General features: G+C 43.4%; 1 protein-coding gene across 3 annotated transcripts in view; it reads right to left on the reverse strand.

Annotated features, from left to right (window-relative positions):
- The window catches only part of SHLD1 (shieldin complex subunit 1), a 69,975-nt gene extending 44,441 nt beyond the window's left edge, over positions 1 to 25,534 (reverse strand). Inside the window, exons 1-3 of one of the 3 annotated variants that reach the window (XR_009454033.1) lie at positions 18,335 to 18,461; positions 17,480 to 17,661; positions 8,769 to 9,523 (exon numbers count right to left, since the gene is read on the reverse strand). Coding sequence is in view for 2 of the 3 variants with exons in the window: in XM_059705602.1 (XP_059561585.1) it covers positions 17,480 to 17,657 (178 nt within the window). In the remaining variant the exon portion in view is untranslated. Of the gene's footprint in view, positions 1 to 8,768; positions 9,524 to 17,479; positions 17,662 to 18,334; positions 18,462 to 25,429 lie in introns of those variants that run through there. The other 2 variants (XM_059705602.1, XM_059705601.1) reach the window with 2 other exon arrangements.
- Between the last annotated feature and the right edge of the window lie 1,002 nt (positions 25,535 to 26,536).

Genomic DNA, 26,536 nt, shown 5'->3' on the forward strand with positions numbered 1-26,536 from the left:
CCTATACTCAGGCCTTTGAGGGAGTCAGTAAAGCTATCTGAGAACTATTTCCAATTGTCCCCTCTCCAGGCCACTGACAGGATTGCACCTCCTGGCTGCACTGTGGAAATGGGGCCATTAAATAGTTCTGGGCAGGGAGGTGAGTGGGAAGAGATCAAGAGATCAACCAAAGAACTGGTTTGCACATATGCATAACCCATGGACATAGACAATAGGGTGCAGGCAGGGAGGGACTAGAAGGGGTTAATGGGAGGAAAAGAGGGGCATATGAAATATTTTCAACAATAAAGATTTTTTTAAAAAATCAATGGAAAAATATCCTCAGGTGAGCATAACAAAAAGAAATTTAAAATAAAAGAATAGTAAAAAAAAAAAAAATAGTTCTAGGCAAGGGGTATGAGTAGGAATTTAACCTGAAGAATAATTTAACATTTATCAAATTTTTAATTCTATCATTTCCATTTGCTTCTTTTTATATAAGTTATATTTCTTCGCTGAGGTTTTTCCATTTTTTCACTTGTTTCAAGAGAATTTGGAATTGATTGCTGAAGCATTTTCATGGTGGCTGCTTTAAAATACTTGTCAGATGATTCCAACATTTGATTCATCATGTTGATGTCTGTGACTGCTTTTTCACTTGAGTTGTGATCTTCAGGTCTTGGTGTCAAGAGAGGTGATCTTTGATTGTCTCCTGAGCATTTTGTCTATTATGTTTAGAGAATATTACATTTGGAGAATTTTGGTCTTTTAGTTCAACACCCAAATACCGTCTTTAGGTTTAGCATGCAGTCCGTGGCCTAGTTTTGTGGGCTGTGGTTCCAATGACAGTGTAACTTTCAGAGCCTCTGCTGTTTATTTTGGTCTGCGTGGTTTATCTGGCACTGCTGAGGCTCCCACAGGCCCATGCTGGGGCTGCCTGAGGACTGGCCTGGCCCATGGGTGTCTCGTGGTGGAGGAGGGAGAGCTCAGGCCTCCTGGCGGGGAGGAGGCTTCCCAGGCTGAGCTGCTTATTTAGGTGGGATCCCCTTTTCAGTGTCCCCAGAGAATGTGCGTGGGGGAGGGCATAAAGGCACTTTCCAGACCAGGTCACTGTTCATGCATTGGCAGAATCCCCTTGCTTGTGCCTTCTGGCTGCCAAAGTCTGACTTAGCAGGGGATGTAAGTCTCAGGCCACTTCCTGTGGCCACTTACTGTGGTGGGTCTTTTATCAATTCCCTCTTTCTGGGTGCTAAGCTAGCCTCGTGATGTTGGATGGACAACAGGTCAATCCCGGGAAGAAATGACTCCTTCCCGGGTCCCTTCTTGTTGCTAGATTTCAGGTCGGGATGCATGAGGTCCTGGGCACCTCATTCCATTGATGTTGTTCCTTCAGTCTGGGGCTCCAAACCAACTCATCTTCCTACCCCTGCAAAATGTTCCCATTTAGTTGCCTGTTGTATTTCCGGGGCTTACAGTTGTACTTAGCAGGGAGAAGCAGAGAGAAATAGGGCTACTCCATCTTGTCAGATTAGAAATCCCAAAAGATTTTTAAATTTTCATTACCCTTGAAAGCTACTATAATTTTATCAGATAAAGTAAATTTAAACCCTTTGGTCTTATCCTTGTTTTGTTTCTTTTTTAAAAAGCACAACTTTTACTTGGCAAATGGGCAGAGAAAAACCAGGCATCGTTCTTTATGTCTGCATTAGCCTGCAATCAATCTAGCCAGATAAATGAAAAGGTGTCCTCAGGTTACAGAATGCATGTCCAGTAAGTAGACCTAACATTGCTGGCCTCAAGACAAGTTAGCTTCTCAGATTTCAAAAGAGTAAAATAAGCTCAAATAACTTTTAGTCTGATTTGTAGTAGGCACAAAAATCTGCGAAGAATGAATTACAAAGACTTAAGACATGTTACATTTAAATTCTTTTTCTTGGTAAGGCTCAAGAATATATTTAAAAAGTAGCCACTAGAGGGCAGTAGAATCACACTCTGCCTAATAGCAAGAGATTGCCAGGTACATCTCAGCTCTAGACTCAGAGCAGCTGTGTAGGTACTACCTAAAAACATGGGATATTATTTTAACCCATTTTCCCCAAAACTCTATTTCTAACATGACATTGGCTCATGGGTAACTTCCCCATTTTTTAATTCCAAGTATTCCCTAGTATTTTCTAAGAGTTCTTTGTAAAAAAGAATTCTGGACATAATTACTAAATATATTATAAAGAAACTAGAGGCCCGGTGCATGAAATCATGCATGGGTAGGGTCTCTAGGCCTGGCCAGTGATCAGGGCCAATCTGTGAGTCAACCAGCAGGGCAATTGGGGGGCCCCCACTGGCACCCACTTTGGCTGGCCTGGGGCCTGCGGGCTGGGGGCAGCTCCTGTGTTGAGCGTCTGCCCCCTGGTGGTCAGTGCGCATCATAGCAACCAGTCATTCCACTGTTTGGTTGATTTGCATATTAGGCTTTTATTATATAGGATGGAACTCAGTACCTGTGGTTGTTTGTTTTTAAAATTTATTTAAATGTTCCACTCAATTGCATTATTTTGTAAGCAGAAAAAATCTTGTACGCTATAGAATGTGATAGGAATACAGTTTTCTTAATTGCTTTAAAAAAAGAAGTCTTAGGTATCCTTACAGCCATAAGCTCTCACACTGTAATTAGAGAGATGTTTGCTGAATAAATAAATTAAAGAAGCATCCCCGCTAGTAACATGCTTTCTTCATGATGGAGAAATGTAGTGACAATTTAGTGGCATTTTGTCTCCTCACAGTTGTTCATTTCTCTGCTGGTTATTTATTTATTTACTTACTTACGTACTTTAATAAGGGGGCTTTTGAGAGACTAGTTCAAGCCAGCCTGAAGACTTTGCCATTGAGTTGAACAAATCTGCAGGGCTTATGTAAGAGTATATTCTATTTAACTTAGAAACTTTCTCATCCTATAATACACATAAGATCAATCATAACTTAAATATGATAAAGTTATAAAGTGGCAATCAAGGTACTGTGATACCTTATGTCTATTTTAAAATCATATCACAATTTCACTAATATGTGTTTTTTATTTATTCATTCAACCAGCCTTTGCTGAGCACCTACTATGTGCCAGGCACTGTACCCTTATTCTCTACTCACATGTGAGGGTCTAGGTTTAGAAGGCAGCAGCTGCAGACATTGTGATTAGACAAGACAGAGAACAAAACACGAACCCTGACAGGCAAAGAGGAATTAATTAAAAAGCATTTACCCTTAAAAGTTATGCTTCACCCAGCCAGCGTGGCTCAGTGGTTGAGCATCGACCTACGAACTGGGAGGTTGAGGTTTGATTCCCGGTCGGGGCACGTGCCCAAGCTCGATATCCAGTGTGGGGCATGCAGAAGGCAGCCAATCAATGATTCTCTCTCATCACAGAGGTTTCTAACTCTCTCTCCCTCTCCCTTTCTCTCTGAAATCAATATATATATATTTAAAGTTATGCTTCAATAACCTGGGTTTTTCTAACATCAAGCATGTTAGCAAAACCCAGCTCTATCAAAAATTTCAGGGAGCTTGCTGGTCTGTAACAGGCAGCCACTCAACAGACAAAAAGCATGATTTACAACTTCAAAGGGCAAAGAGCCAAGAATAAGAAGAGTTCCCAGGCCAGATGAGAACATTTCTTGGGGATAGAAAAAGTTATCAAGGGTTTCATTCATTCCAGCAAACAGAGTTAAAATTCCCAACTTGTTTTCTTCCCTTGTTTTTTGTGGGGTTTTTCCCTTTGGTTTTAACATAAGAAGCTGGTGTGAAAAATTTACCTGAGAAGGCAATGCCTTCTCTCTGACTAGCCTGCCGGTAGGTAGAGTGTCTTCAACAATGGGAACAGGAGAGGTTGTAAGGGAAACACAGTGGACAGTGGACACAACGCTGGTCAAATGAACCCGAGGCTGGTCACCCTGAGAGGGTGCTGATATTGAAGGTATTCTGAGTGAGTAGAAAGAAGCTCGCAGAGACCAAGGGAGGTAGCTGTAAATATTTAAGACTTAATACTGCTTAATACTTATTCCTGGATGTTTGCAATTTCTTTCAAGTTCTGCCTTTGAAGTCAGCCTGACCCAGATTTGAGCCTCAACATTCCACCATTCCTTAGGTAACACATTAATACCTCACCTCACTCTAAAGCTCTATTTCCTCATAGGTAACATGGCGATTATAATAGTACTAGGGGCCCGGTGCACGAAATTCGTGCACTGGGTGTGGGGCGGGGGGGAGTGTCCCTCAGCCCAGCCTGCCCCCTCTCACATACTGGGAGCCCTCAGGCGTTGACCCCCATCACCCTCCAATCGCAGGATTGGCCCCTTGCCCAGGCCTGACGCCTCTGGCCTAGGCGTCCGGTCCGGGCAGCGGGGACCTGCAGTGGCAGCGGGGGGCGCCGCGATCGCGCGGGCTCTGCCCCTGCCCCTGCAGGATGCCTCTGGCTGAGGCGTTCGGCCCGGGCAGCGGGGACCCACAGCTGCGGCGGCCCCGCGATCGTGGGCTTCGCTTTAGGCCCAGGCAAGGGGCCCCTAGCTCCCGGGACTGCCAGCTTCGACCGTGCCCAGTTCCCATCGCTGGCTCCACCCCTACTTCCTGTTATCACTGGCCAGGGCGGAAAAGGCACCTGATTCTCCGATCATGGCTGGGGGGCAGGGCAAAGGCGGCCCCAGGGCCGCCTTTGCCCTGCCCCCCAGCTCTTAGCTCCCCCCTGGGTTTCCGATCACTGTCAGTGGCAGGGGGCTTCTTCCTGCTTTCCCTTTCGCCTCCCTGCATTGTGCCTACATATGCAAATTAACCGCCATCTTGTTGGCAGTTAACTGCCAATCTTAGTTGGCAGTTAATTTGCATATAGCCCTGATTAGCCAATGAAAAGGCTATCGTCGTATGCCAATTACCATTTTTCTCTTTTATTAGTGTAGATTTATTTCTTGAGGGCAGAGGTGAGAATTAGAAGGAACAGTGTATATATATATAAAATGCATAGCACAATGTCTGTCTTCTTTGTCCTATCTACACTAATAAAAGAGAAAAATGGTAATTGGCATATGACGATACCCTTTTCATTGGCTAATCAGGGCTATATGCAAATTAACTGCCAACAAGATGGCAGTTAATTTGCATATGTAGGCACAATGCAGGGAGGCGAAAGGGAAAGCAGGAAGAAGCCCCCTGCCACTGACAGTGATTGGAAACCCAGGGGGGAGCTAAGAGCTGGGGGACAGGGCAAAGGCAGCCCTGGCGCCGCCTTTGCCCTGCCCCCCAGCCATGATCAGAGAATCAGGCGCCTTTGCCTCCCTGGCCAGTGATAGCAGGAAGTAGGGGTGGAGCCAGCGATGGAAGCTGGGCACGGTCGAAGCTGGCAGTCCCGGGAGCTAGGGGTCCCTTGCCTGGTCCTAAAGCGGAGCCCACGATCGCGGGGCCGCCGTAGCTGCGGGTCCCCGCTGCCCGGGCCGGACGCCTAGGCCAGAGGCGTTAGGCCTGGGCAGAGGCAGAGCCTGCAACCGTGGGGAGCTGGGGGTCCCCTGCCCAGGCCTGACACCTCTGCCGGAGGCCTCAGGCCTGGTCAAGGGGCCGATCTGGTGATTGGTGATCGGAGGGTGATGAGGGTCAACTCCTCTGGCTGAGGCATCAGGCCTGGGTGGGGGGCGGAGCCGGGGATTGGGGGGATATGATGGTCCCCTTGCCCAGGCCTGAAGCCTGGGTCAGAGGCGTCAGGCTTGGGCGGGGGGTGGAGCAAGCGATCAGAGGGAGATGGGGGTCCCCTGCCCAGGCATGATTTCTGGGCCAGAGGCCTCAGGCCTGGGCGGGGGTCAGAGCCAGTGATCGGGGGGGGATGGGGGTTCCCTGTCCAAGCCTGACACCTCTGGCGGAGGCGTCAGGCCTGGGCAAGGGGCTGATCAGGTGATCGGAGGGTGATGGGGGTCTACGCCTCTGGCCGAGGCATCAGGCCTGGGCAAAGGGTAGAGCCAGCAATCGGAGGGGTCTGGGGGTCCCCTGCCCAGGCCTGACGCCTAGGCCAGAGGCATCAGGCCTGGGCTGGGGGCAGAACCAGTGATGGGGGGAAATGAGGGTCCCCTGCCCAGGACTGACACCTCTGTCAGAGGCGTCAGGCCTGGGCAAGGGGCCAATCCTGCGATTGGAGGGTGATGGGGGTCAACACCTGAGGGCTCCCAGTATGTGAGAGGGGGCAGGCTGGGCTGAGGGACACTCCCCCCAACACACACCCAGTGCACGAATTTTGTGCACCGGGCCCCTAGTAAATATATAACAGTGAATGATACTACTGACAGTGTGTATTTACTGACTTTAATCAAGCTGTTTTCCCGTATTTTAAGAAGACATGGCTGAGTGGCAGGTCATGAGTGAATGTCCACTTGGGGAAGCCCCTGAGGAGCTATCGGGTCAGACCAGCGGGCATTGCTGGACACCTGAACTGGGGAGATAAATGCCTGGAGGTGTGGCTCTCAGCAGGAACACGGCCTGCTTTTCAACTCAGCTGGGATTTCTTTTTAAAACTGTGACGGCAGTGAAGTACAGAAGTAAACAAGTCTCTTTTTCCACAGCACATGTCCTTGAAACTCAAAAGTGAGGAGAGATGAGAGACGTCACGGTTGGCAAATAGCATTCTTGAGCCTTGAAAAAGAATTCTCTTAAACTATTATCATCTCTAGTGGCTGTTTCCTGTTATCTACAATTTAGCAGCCTAAATAGAGAAATATCTGTATATTTTAAAAGGGACAGAAAAGTCACCATTAGGAGAAGTCTGTACAGAGGGTCACCTAAGAAACAGGAGTTGCCGGGTTATCCTGTGACCTTGATGACTTCCTTCATTATCCTGGGGTTCCACTTCCCCTTTGCGGAAAATGAGACAACTAGGGGAGCTGGGTGGTTTTCAAACTCTTTTTGGCCCTGACATCCTTTCTTTCAGTGAATGCTTATCTGGAAGCCCACACAGTAAATAAGCTGACATAGATGAGCAGGAGAGGAGAGTCCAGGGCCCCCATAAGTTCAGAACGTCCTCCCAATCCCGGCCCTGTGGTCCCTAAACGGCGGCCTGAGGTACAGTTTGAAAACCCCTGGCCCAGAAGCGATGCCATTCACTAACTCTATGGACCTTCACCAGATACACTTAGCGGCTTATCCATCACTACTGGAGCCGCACAATTAGGACACATTGCTGCCTTCCAACAGCAGCAAGCACAGGGTTCAAAATCCCATGACCTGAAAATTAAGTCTAGGTGGCCGAATGCACGTAACTCAATCCGGAAAGTGGTAACAAATGCAGAGATGCACCGTCCTACAAAATACTAAGACTTCCCAAAAAACAAGACAGAACAAAACCCATCAGCCTGAGATATAACAGGAAGTGCCAGGCTCTGCTGTATGATTTCTCAGAGACGTGGGTCCTCACTCTCCCTTCCCTTCCTCAGGACCTCAGGTCCAGTTTAGAAGGTGCTGGGTCATGAGCCACGAGGTTGGATATCTTTTTTTAAAAAAATATATTTTATTGATTTTTTACAGAGAGGAAGGGAGAGGGATAGAGAGTTAGAAACATCGATCAGCTGCCTCCTGCACACCCCCACTGGGGATGTGCCCGCAACCAAGGTACATGCCCTTGACCGGAATCGAACCTGGGACCTTTCAGTCCACAGGCCGACACTCTATCCACTGAGCCAAACCGGTTAGGGCTAGGTTGGATATCTTTTAATGTATCTATAAAAATGTATTTTAATTCAATGTAAAAGAAACTTTAATATGAAATTTGTCTGTTTTATGAGGTTTTATTTTCATTTTATTTCACTTTTAAATTTATCCATATTTTTGAAGTCAGTAAAACCCGAGGAGAAAAAGTTAATCTTTGTACCTAACACTAGCATTGCTCTCTTCATTAAAGAAGGGAATCAATCCATTACAACGAGAAAGTATTCTTTCAAAGGGCTTGCCTGCTGTGTGCATTCACAAATTTATTTTGTATCTTCAAAGAATCACTTAAAAATATTATTAAAATGAATAATTTTCTACCTACTTTATATCACTCTTTTCTTTCCTCTGAGTCATTTTCTCCTTCCTATCTTAAAATTTATTTCTAATGCTAAAAAATATAAGGGGATTTAAATGTAATTATGATTTAAGATATAACAGGATATTTTATATATTGGTAAGTATTTTTGTGTATCCAAGTTTTTATGTACTATAGGTATTACTTCTTGTTTACCACATTGTATTTTGACACCTTTATTTTAAAAGTTTCTTATTGTAAATACTTGGATTTTGAATGCTCATAGAAATATATTTTTATTGAACTATTTCTTTTTTCTTCTTCTAAAAAAAACAAATGTCTTTAACATTATTTCCCTGTCTAAAATATATCCTGCCACCTATTCAAAATGACAACAACAACACATCCAGAATTGTACAAATTCTATTTTAAGATCCTGGATTTAAGAGCTTATTATTTCTTATGAAAATAAAATTTTCTAGAATTACAAATAGATACCATATGATCATTAAAAGAAAATAAGGCATATTCACTCTACTCTTAAATATCAAATTTCTTGGGTGAAATGTCTAAATACACAGGTTATAAAATGGCCTTTGAAGACTGGGATGTTGACAGATTCCCTAAGAAGAATAAGGAGGCATTAAAGTACTATTTGCTTTAGACTATAGCTGTCTATCAGCGAGAGCCTTTAATCATCAAAGACTTAATTGGGTTTAACATTCAACTTGCTGTGTACATGCAACCAATTTCTCCAACAACTGACCTTAGAAGTTCAGGTTGGAAGAAAGGCCTGAGATTTTCCACCTCGTATTGCAATGTCGGAGCACAACTTCAGAGAAACCCTTTGTCCTGTGTTAGTATGTATCTTGGGTGCTTTCCAGGACAAAGGTTTCAGAAGGCCCTGATGAGATACGCCATGTGAGCCACCCGGAGTTTGTTAAGCTGTTGTAATGCACACAGGACTGCCCCCCTAGGAAACCTTTGTGACCTGGCTTTTGAGAGGTTCGTCCAAGACCATTTGCCATTTGACATGAGGCTTCCATTCTGTTTACTCTATGCTTTCCTTCTGCTTGGTAACAAAAGAGGAAGGAGAGAAGTGTTGTAGAGGCAGGAGTTCAAGTACATCAGCAGCGATGTACTCAGGACTAATTGATGGATTCGATTCAACAGTCTCTGGAGTAGGCTGGAGTAGACGAGGGAGAAAGGGGCGCACTTCAAGTTGGAGAACAATGCAGCTCAGCTGTGGCACTGAGGTCTGAGTCAGCACAAAAACAGGCCCAACAGGAGTGGCAGGCCTGTGTTAATGAGTAGTTAGACACCAGCAGGGTCCTCCGCTCAGCTGGCGTGCACCTGTACAGCCTTGCCACTTGTTAAAATATTGCTGTGCTGCCGAACTGCTTGTTAAATATTTTGAACAAACACCCTTGACACCAGATAACAGAGTCCTGACCTGGAGGTGCAGGAGCGTTGACTGGAGTTGGCAGGAAAGTGGAGGTAGATGATGAAATCTCAAAGGCACTGAGGGAAAGGGATGGAAACGGAGTTTCAGGAAGACCTTCTTGGGGTGTGGGGCGTTTGCCTTATCTCAGCAGGATGGGCAGAGGGAGGGAGTTTCGTAATCCTGTGCCTGGCTTAGGTGACAGGCTGTGTACGGCATCAGCACGTCATGAGAAGTGGCTGGCTTGTTGGTCATTTAAGGACAGCTGAGCTCTATTTACTTAAACGAATATAACTCAGCCTCGCCTACCTTTGGGTACCAAGGCTGAAATGACAAATGACTAAGGCTTCTGAGCTTTTTCTGACTAATACTTTCAGGTTCTTATCAACCCACTAGTTTCTTAGAAAGTGCTATTAAGCCTCGTGTCCCTTGCCACTAATGTCCGCCTCCAGGGCATGAACATAATGTGGCAGTGAGCATACAGACAAGGGCAGAAAAGTGTCCATTAGGTGCGGCTTCTGGTGAAGGTCACTGGCATCTGAGCAAGAGAAGGCTTAGTCTAGTGCAGGGGTCCTCAAACTTCGGCCCGCGGGCCACATGCAAATACAAATATTGTATTTGTTCCTGTTTTGTTTTTTTACTTCAAAATAAGATATGTGCAGTGTGCATAGGAATTTGTTCATAGTTGTTGTTTTTTAACTATAGTCCAGCCCTCCAACGGTCTGAGGGACAGTGAACTGGCCCCCTGTTTAAAAAGTTTGAGAACCCCTGGTCTAGTGGGTACTGGGGATGGAGGTCACATGCCCAGAAATGAGGAACAATCATAAGATGAAATAGAATGAAGGAGTGTAGGCAACTCCTTCAAAAAGACTGCCTGGCCCTGCCAGCATGGCTTGGCAGTTGAACGTCGACCTATGAACCAGAAGGTCATGATTGGATTCTGGTCAGGACACATGCCCAGGTTTCGGGATCGATCCCCAGTGTGGGGTGTGCAGGAGGCAACCAATTAACGATTCTCTCTCATCATTGATGTTTCTGTCTCTCTCTCTCCCTTTCCCTTCCTCTCTGAAATCAATATATATTTTTTAAAAAATCCTGCCTGGAGTCTTTAGGGTTTTCTATGTACAATATCATGTCATCTGTAAATAATGACAGTTTTACTTCCTCCTTTCCAACTTGTATGCCTTTTATTTTTACTTCTTGTCTGATCTCTGTGGCTAGGACTTCCAGTACTATGGTGAATAAGAGTGGTGGAAGTGGACATCCCTGTCTTATTGCTGTTCTTAGGGGGAATGCTTTTAGTTTTTGCCCATTGAGTATGATGTTAGCTGTAGGTTTGTCATACATGGTCTTTATTATGTACTAGGGGCCCAGTGCACGAATTTGTGCACCTTGAAAGGAATTGTGTGCCCCCTGGTGGTCAGTGCACTCCCACAAGGGGAGCACAGCTCAGCCAGAAGCCAGGCTCACAGCTGGTGAGCGCAGCCGCAGTGGTGGAAGCCTCTCCCGCCTCTGCTGCAGGTGGGCAGAAAGGAGCAAGGGGGTCCAGACTGTGAGAGCCCCAAGAGGTCCTGAACTGTGAGAGGGCACATGCTGGACTGAGGGAATTCTCCCCCCCCCCCCCACCCGCCCACTGCACAAATCTCATGCATTGGGCCTCTAGAATAAAATGAAATGAAATGAAATAATAAAATAAGTAAATAAAATATAAAATAATAAATTAAATAACTAAATTAAATTAAAAATTACAAATGGGTGTTGGGCCTGGCCGATGTTGCTCAGCAGTTGAGTGCCAACCGATGAACCAGGAGGTCATAGTCTGATTCCCAGTCAGGGCACTTGCCTGGGTTTGGGGCTCAATCTCCAGTAGGGGGTATGCAGGAGGCAGCCAATCAATGATTATCTCTCATCATTGATGTTCCTATCTCTCGCCCTCTCCAGTCCTCTCCCTAAAACCAATAAAAACATATATTTTTTAAAATGGGTGTTGGGCCCTAACCGGTTTGGCTCAGTGGATAGAGCATTGGCTTATGGACTCAAGGGTCCCAGGTTTGATTCTGGTCAAAGACATGTACCTTGGTTGTGGGCACCAAGCCAGTAGGGAGTGTGAGGAGGCAGCTGATCAATGTTTCTCTCTCATTGATGTTTCTAACTCTCTATCCCTCTCCCTTCCTCTCTGTGAAAAATCAATAAAATATATATATATTTTTAAAAATGGTGTTGGGCCCTAGCCGGTTTGGCTCAGTGGATAGAGTGTTGGCCTGCGGGCTGAAGGGTCTCAGGTTCGATTTGGTCAAGGGCACATGCCTAGGTTGCGGACTCGATTCCCAGTAGTGGGTGTGCAGGAGGCAACCGATCAATGATTCTCTCTTATCATTGATGTTTCTCTCTCTCTCTCTCCTTCTCCCTTCCTCTATGAAATCAATAAAAAAAATTTTTTTTAAAAAATGGGTGTTGGATTTTGTCAAATGCTTTTTCTGTGTCTATTGATATGATCATGTGGTTTTTGTCTTTCAATTTGTTTATGTGATGCATCACATTTATTGATTTATGAATATTGTACTAGCCTTGCATCCCTGGAAAAAATATCCATTTGAACATGGTGAATGATCTTTTTAATATATTGTTGGATCCCATTTGCTAATATTTTTTTGTTGAGGATTTTAGCATCTAAAACAAATGGGACTACATCAACCTAAAAAGCTATGCATAGCAAAACAAACCAGCATCAAATTGAAAAGGAAACCCACTGCATGGGAGAACATTTTTGCCAACAGTACATCTTATAAAGGGTTAATCTCCAAAATATATAAAGTACTCACACAACTCAACAAAGGAAAGACAAACAACCCAATTGAAAAAATGGGCAGAGGACCTAAATAGATACTTCTCCAAAGAGGACATACAAAAGGCCAAGAGGCATATGAAAAAATGCTCAATGTCACTAATTATCAGAGAAATGCAAATTAAAATGACAATGAGGTACCACCTCACACCTGCCAGAATGGCTACCATCAATAAATCAACAAACAGCAAGTGCTGGCGAGGATGTGGAGAAAAAGGAATCCTACTACACTGCTGGAGGGAATGCAGACTGGTACAATCATTATGGAAAACAGTGTGGAGTTTCCTCAAAAAATCAAAAATGAAACTGCCATTTGACCCAATGATCCCACTATTAGGAATATATCCTAAGAAGTCTTTCTGAAACACCAATCAGAAAGAATATATGCACCTCTATGTTCATAGCAGTGTTATTTACAATAGCTAAGATATGGAAACAGCCCAAGTGCCCAACAGTAGATGAATGGATTATAAAACTGTGGTACATTTACACAATGGAATGCAGCTGTAAAAAAGAAGAATCTCTTACCCTTTGAGACAGCATGGAGGATCCCGGAAAGTATTATGCTAAGCAAAATAAGCCAGTCAGAGATCTCAACTTATATGTGGAATATAATGAACAGAATAAACTGATGAACAAAACAGATCCAGAGAAATTGAAACATGCAGCAGATACAATAGACTGACTCATTTCAGAAGGGTGCGGGAAAGGAAGAGATTCACCAAAGAACTTAAAAACATATATGTACAGCCCATAGACAATCAATAGTGTGGGGAAGGCCTAGGGAGGGGGTGTGAGCAGGGTGGAGGGGGTCAACAGGTGAAAAAAAGGGGGCAGCTGTAATACTTTCAACAATAAAGATTTAAAAATATTAATAATAAAGTTAAACTAAATTTTTTTTTAAAAGCCTGGGAAGAGCAGGTGGAGTAATAGGCCCATAGCCAGAGGCAATTGCAAGGTGAAATGGGGAATCTATAATAATAAAAGCATAATATGCTAATTAGACCAGACATCCTTCTGGATGTTCTTCCTTCCTGACAAAGCTGCAGTGGGTGGGGGCTGAGGTAGAGGAAGCAGAAGCCCCTGGCAGGGGCTGCAGCGGCGGGCAGCGGCCGGGGCCAAAGCTCTTGCACAAATTTTGTGCATCGGTTCTCTAGTCTATGATAATAAAAGCGTAATATGCTAATTAGACAAGATGACCTTCCAGACGAAGCTGGGACTGCGAGGGTAGCCCAGGTCCCAGGCGCCAGAGGGAAGCTGGTGCCGGCAGCCAGGGGAAGGAAGGCCTACTCTTGCACGAATATCATGCATTGGGCCTCTAGTCCTTTATAAAAGTTAGGTTTAAGCCTGGGCCCATGGCCTTCTAACCTGGCTTTTGCAGGGGTCCCTGCTCCACCATCATATATATGGGGTGCTGGATGGCACTAGGTCTGTGGTGAAGATTAAAGCTGGGGCAGCATATGAGGAAGGAGCGCCAGGGCCTCCCTGAAGGGTGAGACTATAGGGTAGAGGAACAAACTTGGTGTGGCAGAGGCCTAGCCCTGTTGCAAGTAGGGGTTTAGGGGTGGGGATGGTAGGAGGTGAGATCAGAGAGGCCCAAGGCCAAAAGGGCATGATAAGGACTTTGGCTCTTGCTCTGAGAAGCCATGATGAGAAGCCATGAGGAGTTTTGTACCAAGGACTAACATGATCTGATTTAAAAGGATCCTTCCGGTTGCTGTGTTGAGAAGGGATGGTAGGAAGGTAAGGGTAGGTGTGGAAAAATCCAGTTAGGACACTGTGACAGTAATCCAGAAGACAGATGATAGTGGTTGGGACCAGGGTGGTAGCAATGGAGATGGCAAAAACTGTTCAGATTCTAGATTTAATCTGAAGGTAGGGTTGACAGGACTTGCTAATGAGCTGGATGTGAGGTTTAAGAGAAAGAGGAATTGAGGATGACTCCTAGATTTTTGTCTAAATAAACAGAAGGATAGAAGTGCTTTTTTGAGATGAGAAAGCCTCAAATAACAGGTGTGTGTATGTGTATATGAGGGGGAAGGGACTAAGGAAGGTGTAGACGAAGCATGTCAGACTCAAAGGCTAACACGGGCCAAATAAGCAAGGTTTAAGTTTATGTGTGCCGCAAAATAACAAAAGCTTCAATTTTCATTGAAACGTAGATTTATCTCGATAGAGACATGCTAAATACAAAAGGCTGAAATAAATGAGTAATCGTTAACATAAAATAATAGAAAATTTTAATAAAAATTAATATTTTTTCTTTAACATCAACTTACCAGACACTGAATAACTGCACAAATAAGCATAATGCAAATAAACCTATTTTTCTTGTTCTCCGAAAGCGAAATATTTTCTGTTGCGCACACCAAACAGGTCAGTACAAGACTAGTGACGTGGCAATCAGCTACTAAAATATTCACTGCTAGTATTTATTAGTGGAGAGAAATGGTGCACTGTGTGTAAGGCACATAAGGGAAATGAATGCAACACGATTATAGTATTCAGTCATTAGCGAACATTGCAGTTCGTTATTAATAATTATGTATAACAGGATATTGTAAAAATTAAGTTACGAAATTTGTATTAAAATGTTTCTTACATACCGTTATATTGGCTGGGCCGCAAAAATATTCATTGTGGGCTGCATGCAGCCCGTGGGTCACGCGTTTGACATGCTTGGCGTAGACGTATTGGGAATTTGGTTTAGGATGTGTCAAATTTAAGCAATCAGAGTAATTAAAAAATTAGTTTTTAAAAAAGATTTCTAATGGAAATCTAAGTGATGATGTCAAGTATACAGATAGTCTAAGGGTCAAGCTAGAGATCCAAGCTAGAAAGAGAAATTTGAGATTGATCAGGGCACTGAGGGCGTTTAAGACCCCCAAACTGGGTAAGATCATTCAGGAAGTGAGTGATAATAGAGAAGAAATCTGATGGCTCCAACATTAAAAGGCTGGAGAGGCAAGAAGAAACCAGCAAAGCAGACTGAGAACAAATTGAAAGTAAAATAAGAAAAGAACCATAACAGGCTGCTTCCCAGAAAACCCATGGAGGAAAGAATTCAAAAAGGAAAAGGTCAACTGCGTAAATGCTGCTGATAGAGCAAGAAGGATGAGGTTTGAGGAGTGTCCATTGGACTTAACAATGTGGAGGTCATCAGTGACCTTGACAAGAGTGACAGAAGGAACTGGAGAAAGCAGTTTTTCTGTAGTAAAGAAGAGAGAAACAAGACTATAACTAGAGGAAAATTTTAGATCTAGGGTGGATGGTTTGTTGTTGTTGTTGTTGTTTTAAGTATATTTTTCTTTATTTCAGAGAGGAAGGGAGAGGGAGAGATGGAAGCATCAATGATGAGAGAGCCAGGGTGGATGTTTTTTAAAGATGGGAAATATGATAGCATGTTTTCATGATCATGAGAATGACCAGTAGAGGGATCGGATGACACAGAAGACTGCCAGAGCGACGACCTTGAGTAGGCAAGAGAAGCCAGGATCTAGTGCAGAAGTGAAGGATAAGACAGGCTAGGTCTGCCACAGATACAGGAGGGAAGGAAGCTGGTGGATGTGCAGTGTGTGTGTGGTCATTCTCTTCTGATTGTTTCTGGTTTTTCGAAAAAACAAAAATCAGCCCTAGGTGGTTTGGCTCAGTGAATAGAGCATCGGCCTGCGGACTAAAGGGCCCCGGGTTTGACTCCGACCAAGGGCACATGCCCGGGTTGTGGGCTCGATCCCTACTAGGGGGCATGCAGGAGGCAGGCAATTGGTGATTCTCTCTCATCATTGATGTTTCTATCTCTCCCTCTCCCTTCCTCTCTCAAATCAATAAAAATATATATATATATATGTATTATTATTAATAAAAAAATATTTTTTTAAAAATCAGCTCATCAGATCATCAGCTAATCAGGTGTCAGAAAGGCTGAAGGAGGAGGTCATGGAGGTTTGCAAAGAGAAGAGAAGATATAAAACAGTCATCTAGGAGGCGGGAGAATGAACTTTAGGAAAACAGTGTGTGATGGATAGGCAGCACGAAGGGTCCCCTGGAGATGGGTGCCATAAAGGTAAAGGGAGCCTGGTCAGCGTGGTAGTGGGTTGAGTGGCCCAGATGCTGTGAGGTTATGAAGAGTAGGATTTCCAAGAGTCCACCATGTGCCAGTACCACGTGCCTCACACATATTCATTCTCATGATATCGCTCCACAACAAGGTAGGTGTTATCATCTCCATTTTACAAATGAGGAAACCAAAACAGAGGCCAAGTGACTTGCCCAAGGTTAAACCACAGGAAGAAGCAAAACCCGAATTCAAGCCAGACTGCTGGACCTAGCACTACGCCACTGATACCTGCTAAATGTTTGTCTCAGCGCGCCTTCCCATGTTCAGACCTCTCTCAGGACTTCTAAAAGAACCTTTTTTTTTTTTTTGCATGAAATGTCTAGATTATTAACAAATACTCCAATATAAATCTTTCAACATGCTTCTCCCTTATAGAATTGTCAACGAAATTGGAAATGATAACAGTTACTTTCCTACGGGGTATTCATTCAAAAGTCAATAAAAAATAAAAACAGAGCCCACACAGAATTCTCTGGAGGAACAGAGCCAGGCTCTGAATGCAGGTCTGTGGACCTGGAGGTCTGAACTGGGCAATGAATGGTGGGAAGACATGAGCTTTACAACCAGGGATGGTCACTACGTCAAGGAATTATCATTAAGCTTAAATAACAGACTTTTGGGTAAACTGAGTCAGAGAAGCTTATAGAAAAGTTGTTACCTAAATTCAGGGTATCCTTCATATGAGGAATATTAAAGCCCTTATTGCTATTGTCTATAACATATAACTGGCCCACACTGCTATTTTCTGAAGTTTTAAGAGAACAAAACCGAAAAACAATCCCACTCTCCCTGTTGAACCAAGTGTTTCCCTGCCTCTGATGCATTTGGATGGAGATCAGAAAGGGACGCAGACAAAAAAAAACCAAAACAGCTTCCAGGAAACAGCTTTTGGTGGTGGTTACACCAGGGAGGCTGTCCTTTGAAGTGTCTCCTGGTTTTGTTGAGACGTTTTTCTACCTGAGCCAATGCATCACTCCCCAGAGAGAGAGAGAAACAAACTACTGCATTCCTGTATATGTTAGGGTTTTTTGTTGTCTTTTTTAATGTTAGTTTGTTTTAAACTCTGCTCCTTACCTGGATCCACCTCAGAAGAGGAAAGAACAGAAAGGCCTTCTGCAGAACTAGCGGCCTCACTGTGGACCTCCTGGCAGGGTTCCCGCAGCACGTAATCTCTTATGTCACAAGCAGACGGCAGCTCCAGAGAGTTGCTCTCCTCTGACTGGCTGTCTGAAGAGGCTTGCGGAGTTGCCATAGTCCTGCCATGGGAAAAATAAAACAATCAACACAAAAGGCATTGCAAAGAGAAGCCTCCATTCAGACAGTCACGACTTGAAGGACTGAAGTCCCAGAATCGGAAAGGCCAAAGCACAGTAGAACCAGGATAATCGGTCTTTACTTCCTTGTCTGTCCTTTCGACCCAGTGTTTGTTTACCGTATTTTCTTCCTCATGAGAAACAAATGTTCTCATCATGAAAGAAACCATGAACAAGTCCAGCTGGAAAACAGCCCATGTGCCTGATGAGGATGAAATCATTCAAGGACTACAAGAATATTTAGAGAAGGGAAATTGTTCATGAGCTATTCCATAAAAATGGATTTTAAAACGATAAGATTTGATCCAGATTCTGTAAAATAAAATGTCGTGTGTGAGATGCGTGCGCGTGAAATATATAGACCTCTAGCTAGAAAAACCAAACCTTGAAGAGTGTATCCCAAATCAATTTTATTGGTAACTAATCCAGTGGTTTAATTTCCGAGTAGTGAGATTATAGGCGATTTTCATTTTCCTCTGTGGCCTACTCAGACATGCATTTAGCCAATTATTTGATATGCCAGGCCAGGTGCCAGGCTCTGAGGATGTAAAGATGAACGTGATAGGCTTTTCCTTCAAGTTGCTCAGTTTGGGGTGATCCAAACACAGAAACATACCATGTCAACACAATGACAAAACAGAGTGGAGCCTGGAAAGGAGTAGGAGGCTTACTGGAGGAGGCAATCCCTGTGCATAAGGCAGGACAGGCCATGGCCAGGGGACAGTGTGAACACCAGAAGAACCAGCTTGGGCAACCACAGTGGCATGGGGTGTCAGGAGTTTAAAGTGAGAGTCAAGGAACAGTCATGCACTGTGTAACTGGAGAGACAAACCCTGTGGTCTTAGTTGGCACCCTCTTCTCCTCCTGTGCCAAGTCTGGGGAGGACAACAAGGCTGGCTGCTGTCAGCAACTTGGATATACAAAATCTTTTTTTAATATGTTTTTATTAATTTTTAAAATGTATTGTATTAATTTCAGAGAGAAAGGGAGAGGGAGAGAGAAATAGAAACATCAATGATGAGAATCATCGATCAGCTGCCTTCCGCATACCCCCTGCTGTTCGTGCAAGAGGAGATCAAGCCCACAACCTGGGCAAGTGCCCTGACTGGGAATCGAACCTGTGACCTCTTGGTGCATGGATCGATGTTCAACCACGGAGCCACCAGCCAGGGAGATATACAAACTCTTTAGCTGAGCTCTGGGGACTGTGAAAGTGGCTTATTAGGTTGAGTGTTTAGACATTCCTTGTTAAAAATGAGTTGTTCCTGCCCTGGCCAATGAGCTTGTGAACCAGAGCAGGGCACTACCAGTCAGGAGCAGGGGCAGATTAAGAACATATTTAGGAAGAAAAATGAGAATAGAACTTAATAACTGAATGAATAAAGGAACTAAGGAGAAATAGAGAGCCAATGAGGAATGGCACCTGGGTTGTATTATCAACTGAGGTAGAGAAGATAGAAGAAAGGGGTTTGGGAGGGGGCAGTATTCTAAGTTATGTAATATTATGCAACTATTAAAATGATAGTCAGAACTTGAAAGACCTCAAAGATGTATGTTTGAATGAAAGAAGCAATTTCAGAATAACATGGACAGCCTATAATAATAAAAGGGTAATATGCTAATTAGACCGGACGTCTTCCGGGCGTCATTCTGGATGTCCTTCCTGACAAAGCTGGGGCCAGAGGGAAGCCAGCCCAGGTCCTGGGTGCCTGGAGGGAAGTCAGTGCCGGCAGCCAAGGGAAGGAAGGCCTACTCTTGCACAAATTTTCGTGCATCAGGCCTCTAGTATAATAATAATAAGAGTAGGTGCCCTGGCTGGTGTGGCTCAGTTAGTTGGGTGTCATCCCCTGCACCTAAAGTTTGTGGGGTTCAATTCCCAGTCAGGGCACATGCCTGGGTTGTGGGTTTGATCTCCGGTGGGGTGTGTGCAGGAGGCAGCCAATTAATGTCTTGCTCTCACATCAGTATTTCTCTCTCTCTCTCTCTCTCTCTCTCTCTCTCTCTCTCTCCTTCTCCCTCTCCCTTCCTCTCTCTCTAAAAGTCAATAAAAAATCTTTAAAAAAATAAGAATATTTATCAAGTGTTCATTGCATGCCAGGTATTGTGCTGAGCTTTATCTGCAACTGCTCTATGAAGCAGGTAATCCAATTATTACCCTAATTTACAGTCAGTCAGACCCAGACACAGAGACAAGTAGAGTAACTTGCCCAAGGAAACCCATCTAGAAAGTACCAAGCTAGGATGAACTCAGCACCAAGACCTTCCACTCTCCTCTGCACAGCCTCCATACTGTGACATAAGCAGGCACAGATAGGAGAAGGTGGATGGAAACAAATCAACAGAGAGACCTGGCAAGACCCTTCTTGTTTGAAGACATCAAGTCACATGCTGTTGTGAACATTTGCTCTAGCAGAGAGTGAGCCAAGACATCAGCTGATTGCTTCTGAAAGGAGTGGAGTGATTAATGTGCCCAAAGAAGCAAGAACGTCCTGTCTTTTCACACGTGCTACATTAGCCAATCAGGCCTGAAGTTTCAGCAAACACCTCTGCTGCAAGCTATCAGTGGCTCCTCCTTCTCTCTTCATGTTACCAAACACTGCTCTGGAATCTTCTGGAAGGGATCAAATAGGTAGGTCAATGAATGCCTGCCTGCAAAGGTGCCTTGAAATCAACCATCAACTGAAGGTGTTGTTATCAATGTAAAACAAAAGAAATCCTTTTTGAAAACAAATAGTACACTGATGTGACATCTACCTTTTCTTTTAGAATCACTTACATTAAACATTAAATACATTCCAAACTAGGTATGTGAACAAATAATTTGTGCATGTAAAGCACAAAGCAAGTAATAGGTATAGAAGAGACCCTTCTCGTTATAGTCTGAAACCATGTAGGCTGGCAAGTAAAATACAATGATTATTTTTTGCCCCAAAACTTTTTAAATCTTCACCCAAGGACGTGCTTAGAGAAAGGAAGGGAGAGATGCCTTTGCACATGCCCCGGCCAGGGACCAAACCCACAACCCAAGTACGTGTCCTGCCGGGAATCGACCTGGAAACCCTCGGTGCATAGGAAGACGCTCAACCAACTGAGCCACTCTGGCCTGGCTGACCCCAAATTTTTGATATGTGGTTCAACTTCCTTCTCCAGAATTGCATATTTTCCTTTCTTAAAAGAGCCTGAATGACAAGGGGCCAGCCTGGGCCTTAAGTGCCACTCTTTGGATCTGTCCATAGCCTTCAGGGACAACAATCCCTTCTCTCACTTCTGTTCCACTGGACTGTCACTTAGACTTTTCAACATGCCCAAATTGCTCCCTCCCGTTTTCAACCAAACCTGGTGTATAAGGGAATGACCTTATTCTTTAGAAATGCCCCTCAAATATATATTGGTAAGGGGACATGATGTCTACAACATACTCTCAAATAGTTCTAAAAATATGTACACACACACACACACACACACACACACACAAGTAAAGAAGAGGAGAGAACCTGGGGTTAAGCCTCAAGAAAGTCCAATTGGAGACAGAGGATGAGATGCAGAATTTATTTACTTTAAAAAATATCTTTATTGATTTCAGAGAGGAAGGGAGAGGGGAAGGGCTAGAAATATCAATGAGAGAGAATACTTGACTGGCTGCCTCCTGCACACTCCCTACTGGGGATCAAGCCCACGACCCAAGCATGTGCCCTGACTGGGAATCAAACTGTGACCTCCTGGTTCATAGGTTGATGCTCAACCACTGAGCAACACTGGCCAGGTGGAACTCATATATTTATATACATTAGCAAGAAATAATTAAATTGAAATTAAAAGAACACAATTCCATTTACAATAGCATCAAAAAATAAAATATTTAGGAATATATTTAATAAAAATGCGTAAGGCATATACACTGAAAACTACAAAATAAATGTTGAAAGAGACTGAAGATCTAAATGAATAGAAAGACATCCTATGTTCATAGACTTAATATTTTATTGCCCAAATTGATCTACAGATCAATGCAATTCTTATCAAAATCTCAGTTGCCTTTCTTTTTTGTACACATTTGACAAAATTTTCAAAAATTCATATGGAAATGCAATACCCAGAATGGCCAAAACATTATGAAAAAGAAGAACAAAGTTGGAAGACTCATATTTTTCGATTTCAAAACTTACTGAAAAGCTACAATAATCAAAATTGTATAGTACTGGCAAAAGATGGAACATATAGATCAATGGAATAGAATTGAGAGTCCAGTTGTAAAATCTTACATTTATGGTCAATTGATTTTCTTTTTTTTTTAAATTGAAGTATAGGTGATATACAATATTATATTAGTTTCAGGTGTACAACATAGTGATTCAATATTTATATACCTTATGAAATTATCACCACAATAAGTCTTATAACCATCTATTACCATACAAAGTAATTACAATATTATTGACTATATTCCCTGTGCTTTACCTTATATCCTGGTGACTTATTTATTTTATTACTGAAAGTTTGTATCTATTAATGCGCTTCACATGTTTTTCCAATCCTCCCACACCCCCTCACCTTTGGCAGTCATCAGTTTGTTCTCTGTATCTATGAGTCTATTTCTGTCTTGTTTTGCTTTTTTTTTTTTTTTTTTAGATTCCACATATAAGTGAAATAATATGGTATTTTTTTTCTGATTTATTTCATTTAGTATAATACCCTCTAGATTCATCCATGTTGTCACAAATGGAAAGATTTCATTCTTTTTTAAAAAAATACATTTTTATTGTTTCAGAGAAGAAGGGAGAGGGAGAGAGAGATAGAAACATCAATGATGAGAATCATTGATCTGCTGCTTCCTGCAATCCCCACACTGGGGATCGAGCCACAACCCAGGCATGTGCCTTGCCCAGGAATTAAACCGTGAACTCCTGGTTCATAGGTCAATACTCAACCACTGAGCCATGCTGGCTGGGCCAAGATTTAATTCTTTTTATGGCTGAGTAATAGTCCATTCTATATATATACTAGAGGCCCAGTGCATGAAATTCATACAGTTCGGGGGTGGGGGGGTAGGGGGGTTCCTCAGCCCAGCCTGCGCTCTCTCGCAGTCTGGGAGCCCTCGAGGGACGTCCAACATCCTTAGCATTGCCTCGGAGGCAGGAGAGGCTCCTGCCACTGCTGCTGCACTTGCCAGCCATGAGCCCAGCTCAGGGCTTCTGGCTTAGCAGCGCTCCCCCTGTGGGAGTGTACTGACCACCAGGGGGCAGCTCCTGTGTTGAGCGGCTGCCCCCTGGTGGTCAGTGCGCATCATAGCAACCAGTCGTTCTGTCAATTTGCATATTAGCCTTTTATTATATACTGTTAACGTAAAAAACCATTGAAACCTGTAAAGAATTTTTGTGAGTTTATTTGAGCCAAACTGTCGACATATGCTGGGAAGCAGAACCTCAACAAATTGAGATAGTGCTCCGGAGAATGGCAGGGTTACATCCGTATTTATACATGAAATTCATTGGTGACACATTCAAGGAGGTGGGATTAAGCGAAGTGGGGGAAACCTCTGTGATAGGATAAAAAGTAAAATGATGGACACATACTTAGGGGGTGCAGGAACAATTAACATGACAAATGAAAGAATCTGCTGCATCTTTCCTGGGCCCAGCACACCTGGCCCTGCCCCAGGGGCTCCAGATACAGGGAAATCACAAGTTACCCAGACATTTCAAGGGTATGTTATCATAGATGCAAAAAGACAGGTAGGCTCAGTTACAGTAAAGGTTGACCTTATCAGTGAAGATATCGGCTTAGGACGTAACTGCCCACCATAACTGCTTTTAGTTAAGGTTTAATTTCAGACCATCCTTTGTGGTTACTTTAGGTCTCCGGAGTTTGCAAAACTGCTATGCAGGCCTCTCCTGAGCTTGTCAGGTCAGCATGTGGCCCCTTTCTTTCACAATAGGATACCACATGTTCTTTATCCACTTATCTATTGATGAACACAGGTTGCTTTTGTATCTTGACAATTGTAAATAATGCTTCAATAAACATAGGGTATATCATTTTAATTAGTGTTTTTGTTTTGTTTGGATAAATACCGAGAAGTGGAATTGCTAAATTGCTCATTTTTTGTTGTTTGTTTTGTTTTGTTTTTTGTTAATCCTCACCTGAGGATATTTTTCCATTGATCTTTTAGAGTGGAAGAGAGGGAAAGACAGAGAGAAACATCAAAGAGAGAAATACATCGATTGGTTGTCTCCTGCATGAGCTCTGACCAGGGCCCAGGCCAGGGGAGGAGCCTGCAACTATGTGCCCTTGACAGGAATGGAATCTGGGACCCTTTGGTCCACAGGCAAACATTCTATCCACTGAGCCATAACAGCTAGGGCTGAATCGTTCATTTTTTGAGGAACCTCCATACTGTCTTCCATAGTGGCTACACCACTTTACATTCCCACCAACAGTGCATGAGAGTTCCCTTTCTCCACATCCTCACCAACACTTGGTATTTATTACCTTTTTTTATTTTTATATATTTTATTGAGTTTTTACAGAGAGGAAGGGAGAGGGATAGAGAGCTAGAAACATCAATGAGAGAGAAACATTGATCAGCTGCCTCCTGCACACCCCCTACTGGGGACATGCCCACAACCAAGGTACATGCCTGGAATCAAACCTGGGACCCTTCAGTCCACAGGCCGACACTCTATCCACTGAGCCAAACCAGTCAGGGCTACTTATTGTCTTTTTGATAATAGCTACTCTAACAGGTCTGAGCTGATATCTGATTGTGTTTTGATTTGCATTTCCCTGATGATTAGTGATGTTGGGCATCTTTTCATGTGTCTATAGCCATCTGTATGTCTTCTATAGAAATATGTCTATTCATCAACGATTTTCCACAGGGTGCCAAGACAGTTCTACAGGGAAAAGACTGCCTTTCAACATTTCAACACTGAGATAACTGGATAGTCACATTAAAAAAAAAAAAAAAAAAAAAGTAAAATGGTGCAGGCACTTTGGAAAACAGTTTGGCAGTGTCTCAAAGGATAAATAGTTACACTTTGTCCAGGCAATTTCACTTGTAGGTACATGCTCAAGAAATAAAAACATGTGTTCACACAAACCTTCACAAATATTAATTGCAGCTTTATTCATAATAGACAGAAAGTGAAAACAATCCAAATGTCCATCAACTAATGAATGGATAAATGAAATTTGGTGTATGCATACTTGGAATATTTTTCAGCCATAAAGGAATGAGGTTCTGACACATGCTACAAGGACAAATTTTGAAAACATTAATTTTGAAAAGCTAGTGTTTTTTTTTTAAAAAAAAGACAACAGGCTCAAATAAACTCACAAAACGGTTCTATAGTCACATGTGACCAAAGCTCTAAAAACGTGAATTTTATTTTTTGTGAATTATAGCTCAACAAAGCTGGTGTTTTTTGTTTTTTAAAGAAGAAAAACCTAAGCTCATGCAGACACACTGCCTGCAGACTCCGGGGATCGCCAAAGCTCAGGCTGCTGAAGCTGCAGAGGCCGCACCCTGGGGTGGAGGAGGGGTGCATGGCAGGAAATTGGAAGTGTGCCAGGGGAAGCGGCCATAACTTCCCAATTGTGAGATAACGATCTAAAGCATTGTGGGGCACCCCCTCCCCTCTCTACCCCCAGTCCCAAGGCACTCCTGAATCAACCCAGACACCCGCCCAAAATATTCGTCAATTACACTCACCATCAGGCAGCGGCGGCAAGCTGGAATCCGGAAGCGGAAGAGCCATGTTTGTTAAGGGAAAAGTGAGGTTTAAAGGAAGTCGCTGGGGCCATCTTTGCTGAGGGCAAGCAAGGGCAATGGAAGGTAGCTGCGGCCATCTTGGCTAAGGGCATTCGCCCAAGCTTTCCAAGGCGCATGGCTAGTTAGGGCAATTTCTAGAGAAGGTTTATTAATAAAATGCGCTTGGTGGACACTACAGAGAACAGAAAAACTATTTAAAAATTTTTAAAATGTGAATGTCTGCACTAAAAAACTAGAGAGAAATTAACAAAGAATGAAAATAGTTTAACATGTTGTTGTTTTTTAATCCTCACCCAAGCATGGCAGGGATTGGATTACAGGACAATTAACAAGATTATGTGCTCTCTCAAGGGTGGTTACCCTTCGGATGGATCTGAAAGAGGCATTTCAAAGGTGTGTTCACTTAGATGCATAGAAACAATGGACAGGGCTTCCTTAAACTGAAGACAATCCGCCCTAACCGGTTTGGCTCAGCGGATAGAGCGTCGGCCTGCGGACTGAAGGGTCCCAGGTTCCATTCCCGTCAAGGGCATGTACCTCGGTTGCGGGCACATCCCCAGTGGGGGGCGTGCAAGAGGCAGCTGAATCGATGTTTCTCTCTCATCGATGTTTCTAACTCTGTATCCCTCTCCCTTCCTCTCTGTAAAAAATCAATAAAATATATTAAAAAAATAAAATAAAATAAACTGAAGACAATCCTTTCACAGGCCTGAGCATGACTACCCACCCTGACTTGCCCAGTTAGGAATTTATGATCAGATCATCTTGTGAGGTTACTTTTGGTTAGATTAATTATATTTTCATACAGAGTATTTATAATGAACATAAACTTGGACCTTAGTATCTGAAATCAACACTTGCACAATGGTAGGCAAATGGTGAAGATGCTAAAAAAATGGTTTGATGGACATCCCTCAATATTAGGGAAAAACATCCAAAACCACCCTGGATTGTCTGTACTCAATGATGGATCAACAAACAGCTTGAATATGGAGTTAGGAGAGTGAGCTTTAATCCCAGCTCTCTTACTAATCAATTTTATGACAG

This window comes from Myotis daubentonii, chromosome 8, assembly GCF_963259705.1.
Source record: "Myotis daubentonii chromosome 8, mMyoDau2.1, whole genome shotgun sequence".
Classification (NCBI taxonomy): domain Eukaryota; kingdom Metazoa; phylum Chordata; class Mammalia; order Chiroptera; family Vespertilionidae; genus Myotis; species Myotis daubentonii.